The sequence below is a fragment of the Camarhynchus parvulus genome, chromosome 1A, assembly GCF_901933205.1.
Source record: "Camarhynchus parvulus chromosome 1A, STF_HiC, whole genome shotgun sequence".
Classification (NCBI taxonomy): domain Eukaryota; kingdom Metazoa; phylum Chordata; class Aves; order Passeriformes; family Thraupidae; genus Camarhynchus; species Camarhynchus parvulus.
Window position 1 is genome coordinate 3753746 of NC_044586.1, and position 14783 is coordinate 3768528.

A 14783-nucleotide genomic window follows, 5' to 3' on the forward strand; every position below is an offset into this window, starting at 1 on the left:
GCTTTATGAAGAGTTGCTCTCCACCCACACCCATTCCTCCAAGCTGCTCCACCAAAGAAAAAGGATGCTGGGGAGATACTCTGAGATAGCACCTCAGACTTCTGGGGTATAACTCATTATTCAGCATGGACAATTGTAGAAAAGCATTAGGTGCCTACCAATTCCATCTCCCCTGGGGTCACTTTTCTACCTCCAGGAACAATCATCAGCAGCATGTTAGGAAACCTTTACTTAGTCTGACCAAGTTTTGTCTTCAGCTAAACATTTCTACACTTTACATTTATTTTTACTGTGAGAAGAATGTGGTCCACAGTGTTTGCCTTCCATTTCACTTCAGCTGTTGATCATAGTTTCTCTATCATTCTCTTTTATCATCCTGCAGCATTGCAAACCCTACTGTGGAAATACCTCTTAAAGAGCTTCTCTGCTCCTCCTGCTGGGTCTCTTAATTCTCCAGGTGTAAAGGCAAAGCTGTTTGCTCTTTAAAAAAAACTAAATTCCTGGTACAAACAACAGTTCAAGATTCCAGGTGGCTAGCAAATAACAGGAGCAGGTGTCTTTACAACACAGAGAAAAGGAGGGAGGGTAAAAAAAGAGGCATAGCTAAAACATGAGAATAATAGCTGATTTTGAAAAATATGGGTCCCCCTAAATATTCTGTTGTGCACTGTGTTAAAAAGATGTAACATTTATCAAGGCTTATGCCATCAGAGTCATAAAAAAAATAAGGAGGATAATTGAAAATCCATGAGTCAGTTTTCAATGTATTTTGTTGCCTTAATTCCTCATCTTCCTGGGACATTCCAGGCCTGCATCCATCAACTGATTCAACCATCAGTCATCAATCAATAGAGCTGGAACAAACTTCTGGTGTTCACCTAAGCTCCGTTGTCAAAGAAAGATGGAAATGGCACAGGACAAATGATCTTTCAAGATCTTCCCGAATATCCTGCTCTAGCTGGATTGCAATCACAATGCAAAGCTTTCTATGTTGTCTGAGTTTTCCATGGAGCCAAATCCAGAAAGCCAAGGTGTGCATGCAAAGAAAAAATAAGTTTATCACAGAAAAAGCCAGGGAACAGCTTGTTTTTAGTTTGATGCAAGCTGTAGTCTCATTTGATGTAGTATACTGATAAAACTGAAAATAAGACAAGGAAATTGTCATAGTCAGGCTGAGGAGAAGAGAGTGACAGCTACTCTGTTCAGACTGACCACACAGAAACACCCAGTGCTGTCTACCAACAGGAAATAGAGAGCCCTGCATCTCTCAATGACATTTCTAGTCACCGTTTGTGCTGCTCCATACTCAGTGAAACACTGGCAGAGCAAGGCACTCTGACAAAAGCACTTTTTGTGTTGTGAAGATTACAAGTACAGGCAGTGGTCCAGCATTAATGCCAGTGGCTTTACTCACTCAGTGCGCCAACTGCCCTCCCATTCAAACTGACTCACCAGAGCCTGATAAAACTGTATTTTTTAAAGCATTTTGACTTACTCTAAGCTGCAAATAGTAAGCTGTGCCTTTCCAGAGTGACTGTCATTACCAGAACATACCACGTCAAACAAAATGTTTTCTGCTCCCAGCCAGAGCAGCAGAAGGGAAGATGTTGAACTATCAAGTCCTAACCCCAAGAGGAGGCAGGTTGGTTCCTTGAGTTCCTGAGGAGCAGCTTCCCCCTTGGCAGGGCTGGGATTTGTGGCCAGGTTGCTGCTGGCAGCCAGGATGCTCTCACAGAACAGCTGGGCCCTGCTCACCAGGCCCAGCCCTGGCCAAGGTCTCACAAAAAACTCTCTTTAAACTTTGTTGGAAAAATTTCTTTATGTCCTTCATGCATGAGACTGTGCCCCTCTCCTAGTCCCTGCAGCCCTCCCCAGATGTGTGCACCAAGAAGGGAACAAATTCACCTCACTCCCCTTTCTTCCAGTTCTTCCTACTCATCTCTTGCCTTCTGAGCGTGGGAGGGGGAAGAGAGGCAGGATCAGACCAAAAGCTGGAAGAGACCCTAAAAAAAACCAGAAAAACAACAAAAAACCTGTTCTCCTACAAAAAAAAAAGCCAAAAAACCAACCATCCCCAAAACAAAAAAAAAATTAACTAAAAAACCCCAAACAACCCAAAACAAAAAATAAAACCAAACCAAACAAAAAAGACCCAAAAAAAAATCCCAAAAACCAACAAAAAACCCACTCTCCAAGAAAAAAAAACAACACCCAAAACAAAAAAAATAACCAAAGCAAAAAAAAAAAACTCAAAAAACAAAGAAAAACCCCAAAAGAAAACAAAAAAAACCAAAGCAAACCAAACAAGCAAAAAAACCCCAAAAAAGCAATATCACCACCAATACCAAAAAATCACAACAAAAACAAAAACCCCCACCTCAGCACTGGCCATGTGTTTATGGCCACTCTCTATTAGTTTTTCTTAAGTGTGAGTTTTACAGTGCTTTAACAAATTATAAAATGGAATTGTATTTTTCTCTTTATAAGTGTTTTTAAGGATAAATTGTCTAATTAAGAAATTATACTTAAATTATTTTTACTTTTAACTTAATAATTAACTACTTGTGATTCATAATGTGGATTTTTATGTAATTACATGATACTAGTTAAATTTATGAAGAAGAAAGTAGAGAAGTATTACCTTCTGTTTTATATTTTTTATCTTGTTTCATATATATTATCATATTTTAAAACTTTAAGTTTTCTACTATATGATATTACACACTTCTATTCAAACTACAGACTTATAATCTTAGTTTTATCATTCAATTTTGGAAGCTTTCTCCACAGCCTCAGATCAAATGGAGTGTTCTCTTGGGGGTCAGTGCTTTCCAGCACAGAAAGTCTGAAATTCTCAGTAACCAGGGTTCCAACACATATGTGTTAGTAATAGCACACCAGAAAGTTTAGGTTTCACAAATGGGGTGACAGAAAAAGTTACACAATGAAGTCAGGAGAGAGAAATGGTACAAGCGTGGATATAAAATGATCAAAACCATTCAACACACCAGTCTGATAACTTATGTTTCACATGAGTGCAATAAACACTCATGTGAAATAAACAACCTTAATCTGAAATTATATGTTATGGAATGGGGTAATGTAAATGAAACCTCTTGCTTGAGTTCCACATGTAGCAACCTTTGTAAAAAATGCCTTGAGCACTGAAAGCAGAGGGGGAAACATGACAACAAAAATCCTTCTGTTCAGTGAGGATGGGATGAATTACTACTAATCAATAAAAAAGTCAGGGTAAACTACCCAGAGGAGCATACAAAGATGCCCAGTCTCCTATGAAGACAGTTGAGATGACTATGTAAATACACTGTGCTGTGGACTTCCAGAATTTCAGATGAACTCCCTGAAACAGGTTATTTTTCCCCAGGCTCTTTCCACTCAATTCCCTAAAATTGCATATTTCCCACAGAAGCAAAATGCAATTACATCTGAGATAGATGGAAATTGCCACTAACAGAAGAAATACTCCCCAAAACCTTGTAGCAGAAATTGAAAAGTGACAGTGGCATGAAATACACTGACATTTAGTCAGGCTGGAATATGAATAACCTGATGGAGACTGCAAAAAAGCAGAGCTGAGCAGGAGTGTGGTCTTTGTCTCTTCCACAGTAGGATACTCTCTCCAAACAACTTGTGAAAAGAAGGTCAGTTATTGACATCTAATTGGACAACCTGCTGAATTATTATCTGAAACAGCCTTTGGAGTTCTGATGCATTCACATTCTGCATGTAAAATATTATTCACTGTAAAGATAAATCCAATCTACAGCACTTAATATTGTACATTTGAAAGCTTATTAGTGGTTTTGAAATACTTGAATGTGGAATGGTGGTTTCAACCATGATCAAGTGGGAATTGAGATATTTGAGACAGGTATTCCAGTCCTTTTATATTCCCCCAGAACAAAAAGACATTTGAACCACTCTTGCTGCTCAGATTTGAATCCACAGAACTGAAGCCCTTTCCATCACCACTGAAGAAAAAAGGCTTGCATTACACAATGAAACCTCCTGAAAGGCAAAAGCAGCACATTTCATCCCACAGCTGTTCAATCCTGGGCTGTATGTGCTATAGCACTGTATATATACACCTGTATATACACACACACTGTTGCATATAAATTGCTACGTGGTATATATAAGAATATATACATTTGGTATTTATGTTTAATTGATCTTTATATATTAAAGTAGACATACTTTTGAACTTACATTGGTAGTCACTGGAGGACCTCCCTGTGCTGTTAAAGAAAAATTATCATAAACAGGAATTTTTCTGAACAGCTCACTGCTTGAGACAGTGACTTAAAAATGCCTAAAACGTGCAGAGTTTGAAACAGCAAGGCAGTGTAGAACAAAACATTTTTATGCTTCATTGAGTTCTTCCTTATTTTTCTCACTGATCTTGCTTTGCTCCATTAGATTTACTGTAGGAAAATTCTAGTTTACTGCAGCAGGTCCCAACATCAGAAGTGACCACAGTGAGCAAGCCAAGGGAGGAGGCAGAGAGGTGCTGCTGTTGATGTCTCACCCAGCCCTCACATCCCCACATCACAGAATTGCAGAGATCCCATCAGAGCTGAGTCAAACTCAGGCCCACAGATGCAGAACAAGGCAATGAGTGCATGCTGACATCCCTGATGCATCAGAAAAGGACTCTGCATTATATGTTCACACTTTCCCCCACACACAGACACCCCCAGATGACCTGCACTTCCAAAAGCAAATTAAATCCTCATGGTTTTGCCTTTGAAACAAACCATTATTTCCTGAAGGTGGACAGAGAGCTGTTTAAGGAGGCAGAACGTCACCTGCCAGAATCCAGAGCACTGCCATCCTGCAGGCTGGAACTCACCCCATCTTCCAGGGGGGCTGAAATTCCAATACCTAAAGGGCCTCTGAGAAGGTGAATGGGGGATGAACTCTCTAAAAAAATATATATTTTAAAAAACAGTGAAATACTTCATTTGTGAAAGTGTCTTTTGATCATTCTAACCTTTGGTTTTAACCACTCTGGTGTCTCCTGCCAAGCGTGGTTTACTGATGACACATCATCATGGCACCAGGAATGGACTTGTTGATAAGTTAAATAATGGGACTACTTTCAGACCATTTTCATAGCTGAAAATTCTCATGGCATAAAAGAGTCATCATACAGTTATTTCACTGTGGAAAACTGTTATTTTTCTTATAATAACTTTGAACTCTGTAACATTTTGGGAAGGGGGTTGTTTTGCAAATAAAACCCTCCTTCCTTTCTTCCCCAAAAAAACTCAGCTTGTATTAGCTGGAATGATACCAAATCCAGAGATATGTATTCAGGCAGATTGTAAATTTAGCTAGAGCATTTGTATGTTACTAAATCCAAACAAAGATCTAAAGCAAGATGCAAAATATCACACACACACATATAAAAAGTTCCAAAATATATGGAATGGGATTTTTAAAGCTGAGCAAGGGACTCAGCCACACAAGTTTGAAAGAAATTGATTAATTATGTGGTTGATAACCTTGGTTTATATGCCATGTTAAATCCTGGTATAACTTCATTGTCTTCAGTGGAGCTGCACTGCAAATGTATTTGACAGATTGTCATGATTCTTCTCCAAGAATAACTTCTAAGGCAGAAGTTTTAAACATGAGTGAATGAAAGTCCTGTGCCAAGTTCTACCCTAATTTATGCCCTGTATAAAACAGCTGAGTTGGAAGTGAGGGTGTCAGGAAAGGCAGAAGGAGACATGAGTCTGTTCTTCCTTTGCTGGGACGTTACATCAGCTCCCCTTGGTGATGGTCATGTCTCCAAACAGCACAGCAGGAACCCACAAGGCAGCTTGTGGGAGATTCTTTCCTTCCCAGCCTGCAAGTTCTTGTGTTTCACAAGCTCTAAATGCTCAGGGAAGAGCCTGGACTAGTCTCAGTGGAGAGCCATGAAATTCACTCCTGTTAACTACTGCATCAATCTGAGCCTGGGCTGCTTCAAAATGAATTTGAGGATGAGCACTGGAAATGGCCATTTTAATATGAATATTGGAATTAGCCACTTAATTTAATCAGAAAATAATGTGTTTCAGACACTCTCAGTCTCAGTGTTGTTTTGAATCAAAACCCAGCATTTGGATTGGTTTCCTTTAGTCTGTTGGGTTATTTTTGGCTCATTATTAGCATTAGAGTAAAACTGACTGGTCAAACAGTACAAACACCTTTGCTCAGGTGACAGGGAAGTAATGCCCATCTCAACTCATCCTTTATGCAACATTACTAAGGACACAAGGGGGATTTTATTATTTTGCCCAAAGCATCATTTAAGCCAGCAGCAGCAATCTGGCTGCTCCAGCTCCAAGTCTAGTGAATTGCTGATGTCCTCACTCCCGATCCTTCTGCTGGCAGAGCTATTTTACAGCAAAGTGATGTAATCTGGCAGTGAGTGAGCTCAACATAAACAGCCTGGCTCCAGTAATACCCCTGCTCCAGGATATCATTGCTGGGGCAGGAGGCACCAGCCAGCAAGCTGGACTCCAGACTCACAGCCCAAGCACTTGGATGCCCTTCCCAGCTCTTCCCTCATTGTCTATTTTCAGTCAAATCAGGCAGCAAAGCCCCATACATTGCTTTAATACCCCACTGGATGTCAGAGGTCCATCTGCTGAGCACCCCTAATGAGGCAAAAGTGAAGATATTTCCCATCCAACATGGTCTGCAATGCTTATAAACAAAACAGGCTCTGGATCAAGAGCCTCTCACGCTCCCCATCTGTGAAATGCAGCTAGCTGCTAATCTTCAGCCTCATAAAAATGTGTGGAAGGGAAAAGCTTTATAGGATGTGCTGTGACCACTGCCATGACAGAGAGCAGCAGCATTTTGAAGGAATTTGACTGGGTCAGAAGCAGGGAGGCTGAGCAGAGCCAGCCTGGAGGAGCAGCAGTCCTGCACAGCCCCAAAGTGCCCCAAAACTGACACAGAGCACATAGTTCTGGAGCTGGGGTTGTGATAAGGGGCTGTTTTCTTCCCTTCACTAGGCCCAAAGAAAAGGAAAATACTTATAAAAATACTTCATTGGCAGCAGTGCCTAACAAGCGGCTCACTGTGCTTTCTGTGCTCCCCTCTGAGGTCTGCCAGCAGAGAGGCTGATTGCCATCTGACTGTGCATGGCAGCCACCTCCCACCCCTCTTTCTTTAGCTCTGCACCCTTCTAAACATGTAATTATTTATGTATCTGCATGTGCTGGAGATAAATACAGCCTAGCTTCCCCCTTCTCAGCAGAGCTTATTACACCTGTGATCTCTAATTTTTCACCTCTGCAGTGCTGCACACCTGCTCCATTTCATCCTGTGTAGTAACTGTGGGTTGTGTACCCTGGGTTTTCATGTAACCTGGGTTTCTCCTCCCAGGCTCATCTTAGCACCTCCAGCCCAGGTCTGCTTCTGCTGCTTCTGCTTGTCACCTTGTAATCTCTTCTATTTGGGCACCTCCAAAATCAGCTCTTCTCTCTCTTTCTCTTCAGAGCTCTCTCTGTGACCTTAGTCGTGCTTGACAAACTTCCAGTCCCCTCTATCATTTCTACTCTCTTCTCCAGCAATTTCCACCTACAAGTTCAAGGTTATCATAAATAGGGGGACCATATTTAAGTATAAAAACATTTGGACAGCTTCTTCTACCTTTACTGTTTCTTCCTTAGCTTCTCCAGGTCCAGGCACAGGCTCAGGCTCTGCCCCACAGGTAGCCCATCACTGCTTCTCCTTCAAAGTATGGCTATGAAAGCATTTTTAAATTCTTTAAAATTTTTAAATAATTTTTTTAAAATCTGTTTGATTTTTTAAATCTGTTTTAAGTAATTTTAAATCTGTCCTTGACAAAAAAGCTAGTAAGAGAGAATCTATTACTGGCAATTAGAGAAGAATCATGACCAAACTTTCAAAACAATAAGATGCTTGAACTATTCCAGCTATGATAATAAGTACAGGAAAAAAAATTCCTGGTGCAACATTACCATGGATGGGAAATCAGCTACAAAGAGGTCATCTGGCTTTGTTATAGAATTCAGGTTAAGGACCATGACTTGAAAAGTTACTTTGACTAAGAATTGCCACGTCTACTCTGAGGAACAAGGAGAGCATTTCAGCAAAGCCTAAGCAAAAAATCAAAGTAGGATTTCCTAAGGAAAAATAGAAACATAAAATAACACCAACTTCAAATTGCTTCTTGTGTGGTGATCCCATTTCTTAAGGATCAGCTTCTTTTTACCCCTCCAAGTATGAGGAGGTATATTAATCTTCTTAAACTAATATTCTGATTGTCTGATTGAGGAAATCTTAATTCATTAGATTTATTCTGCAGACTCTTGCCTTATCATAGTGTTGGGCATAGAAGTCTGGGATGGAGGGCATTCTCCTGGCTTCAGTTTGGAACAGGATCAGAACTGGGTTTTACTGTCCACCTGCAACCAAAAGATGGAACAATCATATGGGTCTGATGACAAGGAAAAGTTTTCCTGTAGCTGTAATTGCTGCACTCTTAGCTTGTGCAGTGATATCTCTGGCTTCATTTGCAGGAAGGATTTTGGGTGGTTTTCAGGGGTAAATGATTTATTTGCATCACTAGAAATTCAAAGAACTGCTTGGTTCTAAATTCAAGAATAATCAAAGTCTATAAAAGTTGTTTTAAAGGGTTTGGAGGGATAGAAAAACTTAAATACAAGAATATAAGTAGCAAGATCTTATCCTATAAGCTGCAACTGAGAACTACCTGTCCAGTGCTCCAAAATCTAAACGTTTTTCTATTTCTGCAAATTGATTAATAGCATGTGCTGACCATTGGTTTGAAATATTTAATCTGCTTTCTTCAAGTAGGCAAAATGTGGAAATTAAACTGTTACAAGGAAGGCATGCCAAAACAGAGAAGGAAGCTATTTAGCCAGTTATTTCTGCCTTACATGGTTTACAATCCAAAAGCCAGTTTTCAAGAATAAAGTTATTTTGATCAACCTCTCATTTTGAAGCGTCAAAGCTGGTTCCAAAACCGCCAACACTTTCCCCACTGGTTACAGGATACCTAAAGCATCCAAAGCAGTGGCTTTAATGCTGCAAAAAGTTTTTGGTTTGTTTGTTTTGATTTGTTCTGTTGCTCCCATCCAAAAGCATGAAGTGGGCCACAAACAGTGACAAGTTCTCGAGTGCCCCAATAAGCTCACAGCTCAGGGGAGCTGCTACCTGTCCACTCACATAGAAAACTTTGCTGGGAGAGCTTTAAAACCAATCTGTTGAGTTGATGCCTTGTCCTTCTGATCCGAAATCTCTTTGTCCCTGCAGCTCTCGTGGTGCGCTTCCTGACCAAGCGGTTCATCTGGGAGTACGACCCAACGCTGGGTAGGTGCCTGTGTCCTGTATTTGTGGGGTTCCCAGAGAAAGGAAGGAATGATTAATCTGATACCATGTTCTTAGAAGGCTAATTTATTATTTTATGGTACTATATTATATAAAAGAATACTAAACTAAACTACACTAAATAATATAGAATGCTAAAAAGATAATAATGAAAACTCGTGACTCCTTCCAGAGTCCTGACACAGTTTGGTTGGTCATTGGTCATAAAGTCAAAACAATTCAATGAAACCAATGAAACAATTCACCTGTTGGATAAATAATCTCCAAACCACATTCCAAAGCTGCAAAACACAGGAGAAGCAAACTAGATGACATTTTTTCCCTTTTTCTCTGAGGCTTCTCAGCTTCCCAGGAGAGAAATCCTGGGCAAAGAGGTTTTTCAGAAAATGTGACAGTGACAGTTGTGTCCTGGAAGCCTGGTGTGGAATGGCATGGCTGAAGCAATGGAATCACAGAGCTAAAATTCCAAGCCTCAGTCAGCCTCCAAACCTGCTGCAAAAAAGCTTCTCTATGGTCATTTTAAGCTGGAACAAATTGTTGCCTAAGATGGCAGAATAGAGAAGCAGCAGCACCAGACAAAGGCTGAGTTAGTGTATGAGGCACATTTCTGCCCACTCAGAAATCCAGGGGAATTCTGTCATTGAAATAAATTGCTTCAGCATTAAACTCTTCAAATCATTAAGTGTGAGATCAGTTTTCTCCTTTTGAATAACCCAAATGTCTTCTGCTTGAGAATAAGATACTGGGATACAGATCTGTGTTCTGGGAGAGAGATCTTAAAAATTTGTGGCCAAAAAAAGATTTTTACAGTCAGCCTGCCTAGAGTCAGGTAACTTTTTTGTTCCTCATTTTCAAACATATATTGTCTCTCATTTTTTGGGTGACCAGATAGGGGCACCAATCATCTAAAAGGCATCCACATGTCCCTTCCACTGCTCCCACTTAGCTCTGTTGGGTCTGGCATTTTCAAGAAGCTGACCCAGATATTTCAAAGAACCTGTAGAACAGCTGCTCTGAATTAGAGGCTTCACTTAAAACTTTTGCCAAGGTTAATTTTTAAATTTTTTACTATTTCTTAGATTGGTATATATTTAAATGCTCTGCAAATCCAGGCCAAGTCCAAGACAAGGCATTCACTTCTTAGAAGGTGCCTTCAATACCTCAGGACTAAGCAATTCACACACAAAGTAAAGGGCTGGAAAATTCTCTATTCTCCAACAACGAGTTCCTCTCTCCTTTCTAACATTTCTTTGCAGGTTCCAACACAGATCATACAGCTAAATATCAATTCCTTTATTAATGTTCCTTCCTTAACAGGTTTCGTTAAGGAAACAGAAAGTGCCATAAAATTGCACAGTAGAAATGAAGTTTAATATATTCTACTACAGAACCCAGACAGCCCTTTGTAAAAAGCAAGTATCCAGGATTTTTGTTTGGCAAAATGGAGAGGTAACAGATATCAAAACTCCCATCTTGGGAAAATAAATCTCAGCACAACCTGAACTCAAATACATTCTTTTATCTGCTACTATCAACGTAGTCCTCAGTGAATCATGTGTCACCTGCCTTGTGCTGCACAGTGGAATGTTCAATAGGATGTTCCTTTGGCATTATTAGTGTTAGCACTTCACATTTCTATCACCAGTACATCATTCTAAGAACTTGACAAGAAGTGTATAAAGCCTTCTCTACCAGTGTAACCCAAGTTCATCAATTTCTCACAGGGCCACTGCATGAAGAATCATCCTTTTTGCCTTGTTTAAGCATGCAGATGAAGTCATTAGCAAGCTACAAGGTTTATTATTTTTTGCCCCATTGTGAGGGCCCCATGCCCTTTTTGCTGTACAAGGCTTGACATTTGTTTCCGTTTTACAAATGAATACAATTGCAAATTACTGTGCCCCTCAGGAATCTAATTGTCTTCTCTTTGCAACAAGGAAAGCTTTCCTGCAGGCAGCAAAAAACTAAAAAATTAAATCTCTTCTGACTTACTGAATTCTACATCACCATTCAGTCTAGAGAATAATAGCTTAAATTATGCATTACAGTCACTGTGATGCTCAGCTCTCGAGGTTGCTCTGATGAAAAGGTTTGAGAAATTCAGAAACTAATAAACTATTCTCAAGGAGTTATTCCTTAATCACTGTAATCTCTGGTGGAAGCTGCTCACCAAGAGACTGTTTTGTAAAATATTGGTTTTTTCAAACTACAGACCACAATGGGATTCAAAAAGGGTTCTGAACTGTTAGAGATGACAAATAATCTTGAAATTGTAACCACTATTTAGGCCTTCAGAGATCAATGAGAAAGAAACTGTACCTTGAAAAGCTTTGAAAACCAGTGCCTGAAAAAATGCATTTCTGTCTTTTAGCATTGTCATCCTGCAGTGATTTGGTGTCCACCTAGCTGTAAACATCTGAATTCACTGAGAAGTTTCAGCAGAATAAATCCATTTCTTCTCAGCAGTCATGGGCTGGCAGTTCTGTGGAAAGAGGGATATCATGCTCAATCAGTATAAAAAATTAAAGTTGTGTCAGTGAGGATAATTTCCTCTACAGGGAGAAATAAGCAGCTTTGTCAAGTTATTCTAAAAGGACAGGAGTAAAACAGATGCAAGCCATCCAGCAACAAAGCAACGGGAGGTTTTGCCAAAAATCACTGGGGCTGAGACAAGAACATCAAATTTATAGTTTATTTCTTATGTCAAGCTTTCAACCACCCATTAGCCCTCTGATGCAAGCAATCTCCAGATAACTCCTATTTTTAGGAAAGCTTTCACCAAGCTGCGCAAGGCCGGATGGAAAATCAACATTAACCTAAGCTAAGCATTATGTTTAAAAAAAATAACTATTCCTCTTTTTACTCAAGGGTGGCACATTTTAACTAGAAGGGGAAAAACACACCTTATAAATATTCCTTACTATTCTAACCTGCCAGAAGAAAATGAAGGGCCATATTTTTAGCAGCACCTGGATAGAATGCTGTACCACCAGGAGCCAAATTAGCAACCACAAAATAACATTTTCTGGCAGGAGGAACATCACTGAGCCCTGCAAGCTTTGGAAAACAGAGCTGCTGCTGAAGTCAGGGCTCTGCAGCTCTGCTACTTTTGTGCAGCTGTTGGATCTGTGCAAACACTGGCAGGACAGCTGCATCTTCACCAAAAGTACATCTCACTCTGCTTTTTATTTAACTGTTCTCAGCCAAAGGGCAACAACCTCAGCAAAGGTCATTTTCTGGGGAGTGTTAACTTGACTTGTCCAATATTTCTGTTTAACTGGCTACTCATTGTCACCATCTTGGCATGGGGATTTTGTTTGCTTTTCCAAAAGGCACTAAATTCCTCAAGGTAAATTCCTACCTGGCATTATCAAGGTGAATGGGTTTCCACATCCATCTTCATTTACAGAAAATTACAGCTATCTCACATTTTCAACAGAATTAGATGAAAGAGCTCTATGTAGAAATGGGCTGGAATAACACATTTTAAGAAATACATGCAGTTGTTTTCTAAAATATTAAATACATGAATAATTCAGCATCAAACTAGTCTTCTTTAGCTAGTTAAATATGCACTGAGAAAGGGGATTGGGTTCCCACATGGATTTCACCAAAATTCATTCATGTTTACATGTTTTTAAATAGAACAAAACTTGAAAAACATATAAGCAAGCTCAGTGTGATGTTAAAAGGCCTCAAAATGCTTGGCCTGGGTAGGCACCAGTGAAGTCACACTCTTGTCATGAATGTGGGACTCACAGTGACCTGGACCTCAGTGACCCCAGGGCTTGACCCCATAATTTTCAGGGGTTTCAGCAGGGAATAGCTGCTCTCCCCAGTCTCAGTAAATTGCAATAACAATTTTTGAGTCTGCATCTCAGCAATTCCCCCCAGGAGTTACTGGCAGTGCCCAGAATTTATGGTGAGCTTCACCTGAGCTCAAAAATTGATATATTGTGATTGACTTTGATATTTAATTGATTTTGAAATTGGAGATGCTGAATCAGAGTAATCGAGGAATCTGCTAAATTTATTTTTTCCTGAGAGGCAAAAAAAAGGAGGAGAAAGCCCAAAGAGCCATCACAGCAGCAGACAGATGGGGGGCCTGGAGAGAACTTCATGGGTAGCAGCAAATTTCCTGCCTCCATAAGCCATGGCATGTAGGGAGAATGTCCTGAATCAAATGATGAAAGAAGAAAATTCATCATTGCTATGGCTGAGCACTTTTAAAAAAAATTTTGCAGCATTTCTCTGAGAACACATTTGTTGTTCCACCAAAACCTGAACAATTTGCTTTACTAAAAACAGAGCTGGGGTATCCAAGAATTGGGAGGAAAAAAAAATCAAAACAAAACAAGAAAAACAGAACCAAAAACCAAAAGGGAGGAGTGTTATGAACTATGTTTTGTCATTTGGTTTGGATTAGCATTTTTATGTATAGCTGGGAGAATCAGGGGGGTCCTGAGGCTCAAGGACTGAAATGTCAGTTTTTGCTATACAGGCAAAAGCCACAAACAAGTAAAACCCCAGGTAAATGCAGGAGAAAGGCTCCTCAGTTCTTTTCTTCTTTCTGTAACTGATTTGTTGTCTGCAGTCTCTGCCTCTGTGTCTCACCTACAAAATCCTCCATCTTACAGAAGGATTGCAAATCCTTAGAGTAACCGATACTCACATTTAGGACACTCACCAAAGGCAGACAGAAACACCAAGCAAAGCCTGCATTTGAAACAAAAATCTACTTCCATCAGCAAACAAGGAGATGGTATTTTTGCTGACCTTTCTAAAGTGTCTTGGCTTTCTCACACTGCCCCTAGGTGTCTTTCTCCAGCTATTCACACATTTCATAGGACTTTGCCAGTCCTCTGAAAACTGTCTGTTAGCAGATGATCAATAGAACAGGACTGTGTATGAAGGCAAAGAAAGACAGAAAGCAAAGGAGTTTATTTAATTTGAAAGGGATAGAGAGAAGACTCTTCACTACTTTAAAGTAGAGGTAACTATAAGAAACACGGGTTTTAAGAAAAATAATAATTTTGCCAGGACCAGTAGATTAATAGTGACATTTTTGAAGAGTATTTCTTGTGACTACATCACAATTTCTTTACCGGTTTTTGTTCACTCTTTTTTCTCCCCTGGTAGAATAAAACACTTGAGCAATGTTTCTATTAAGTCCTATTAAGTTCTATAAAGTCCTATCTAATGCGACATACAGACAGCCCATAAGAGACCCTCAAACATGGGTAAGATGTGTAGGCATCAGGAAAGCAAGAAAAAAGAAGACAAAGTAGTAAAAATTGCTTGAAGGAAGGAGACAGAAACCTCTCTTAAAGCCCTGAATTCTCCCACAGCAGAAAACTAAACCTCCTACAGACGAACTCAAGACT

The 14783-nt window shown here is 39.8% G+C and overlaps 1 protein-coding gene across 1 annotated transcript in view; it reads left to right on the top strand.

Moving 5' to 3' along the window:
• The window catches only part of RERG (RAS like estrogen regulated growth inhibitor), a 93920-nt gene that overhangs the window by 65230 nt on the left and 13907 nt on the right, over positions 1–14783 (top strand). The window contains exon 3 of the mRNA XM_030959612.1: positions 9325–9381. Coding sequence (XP_030815472.1) covers positions 9325–9381 — 57 coding nt within the window. The remainder of the gene's footprint in view (positions 1–9324; positions 9382–14783) is intronic.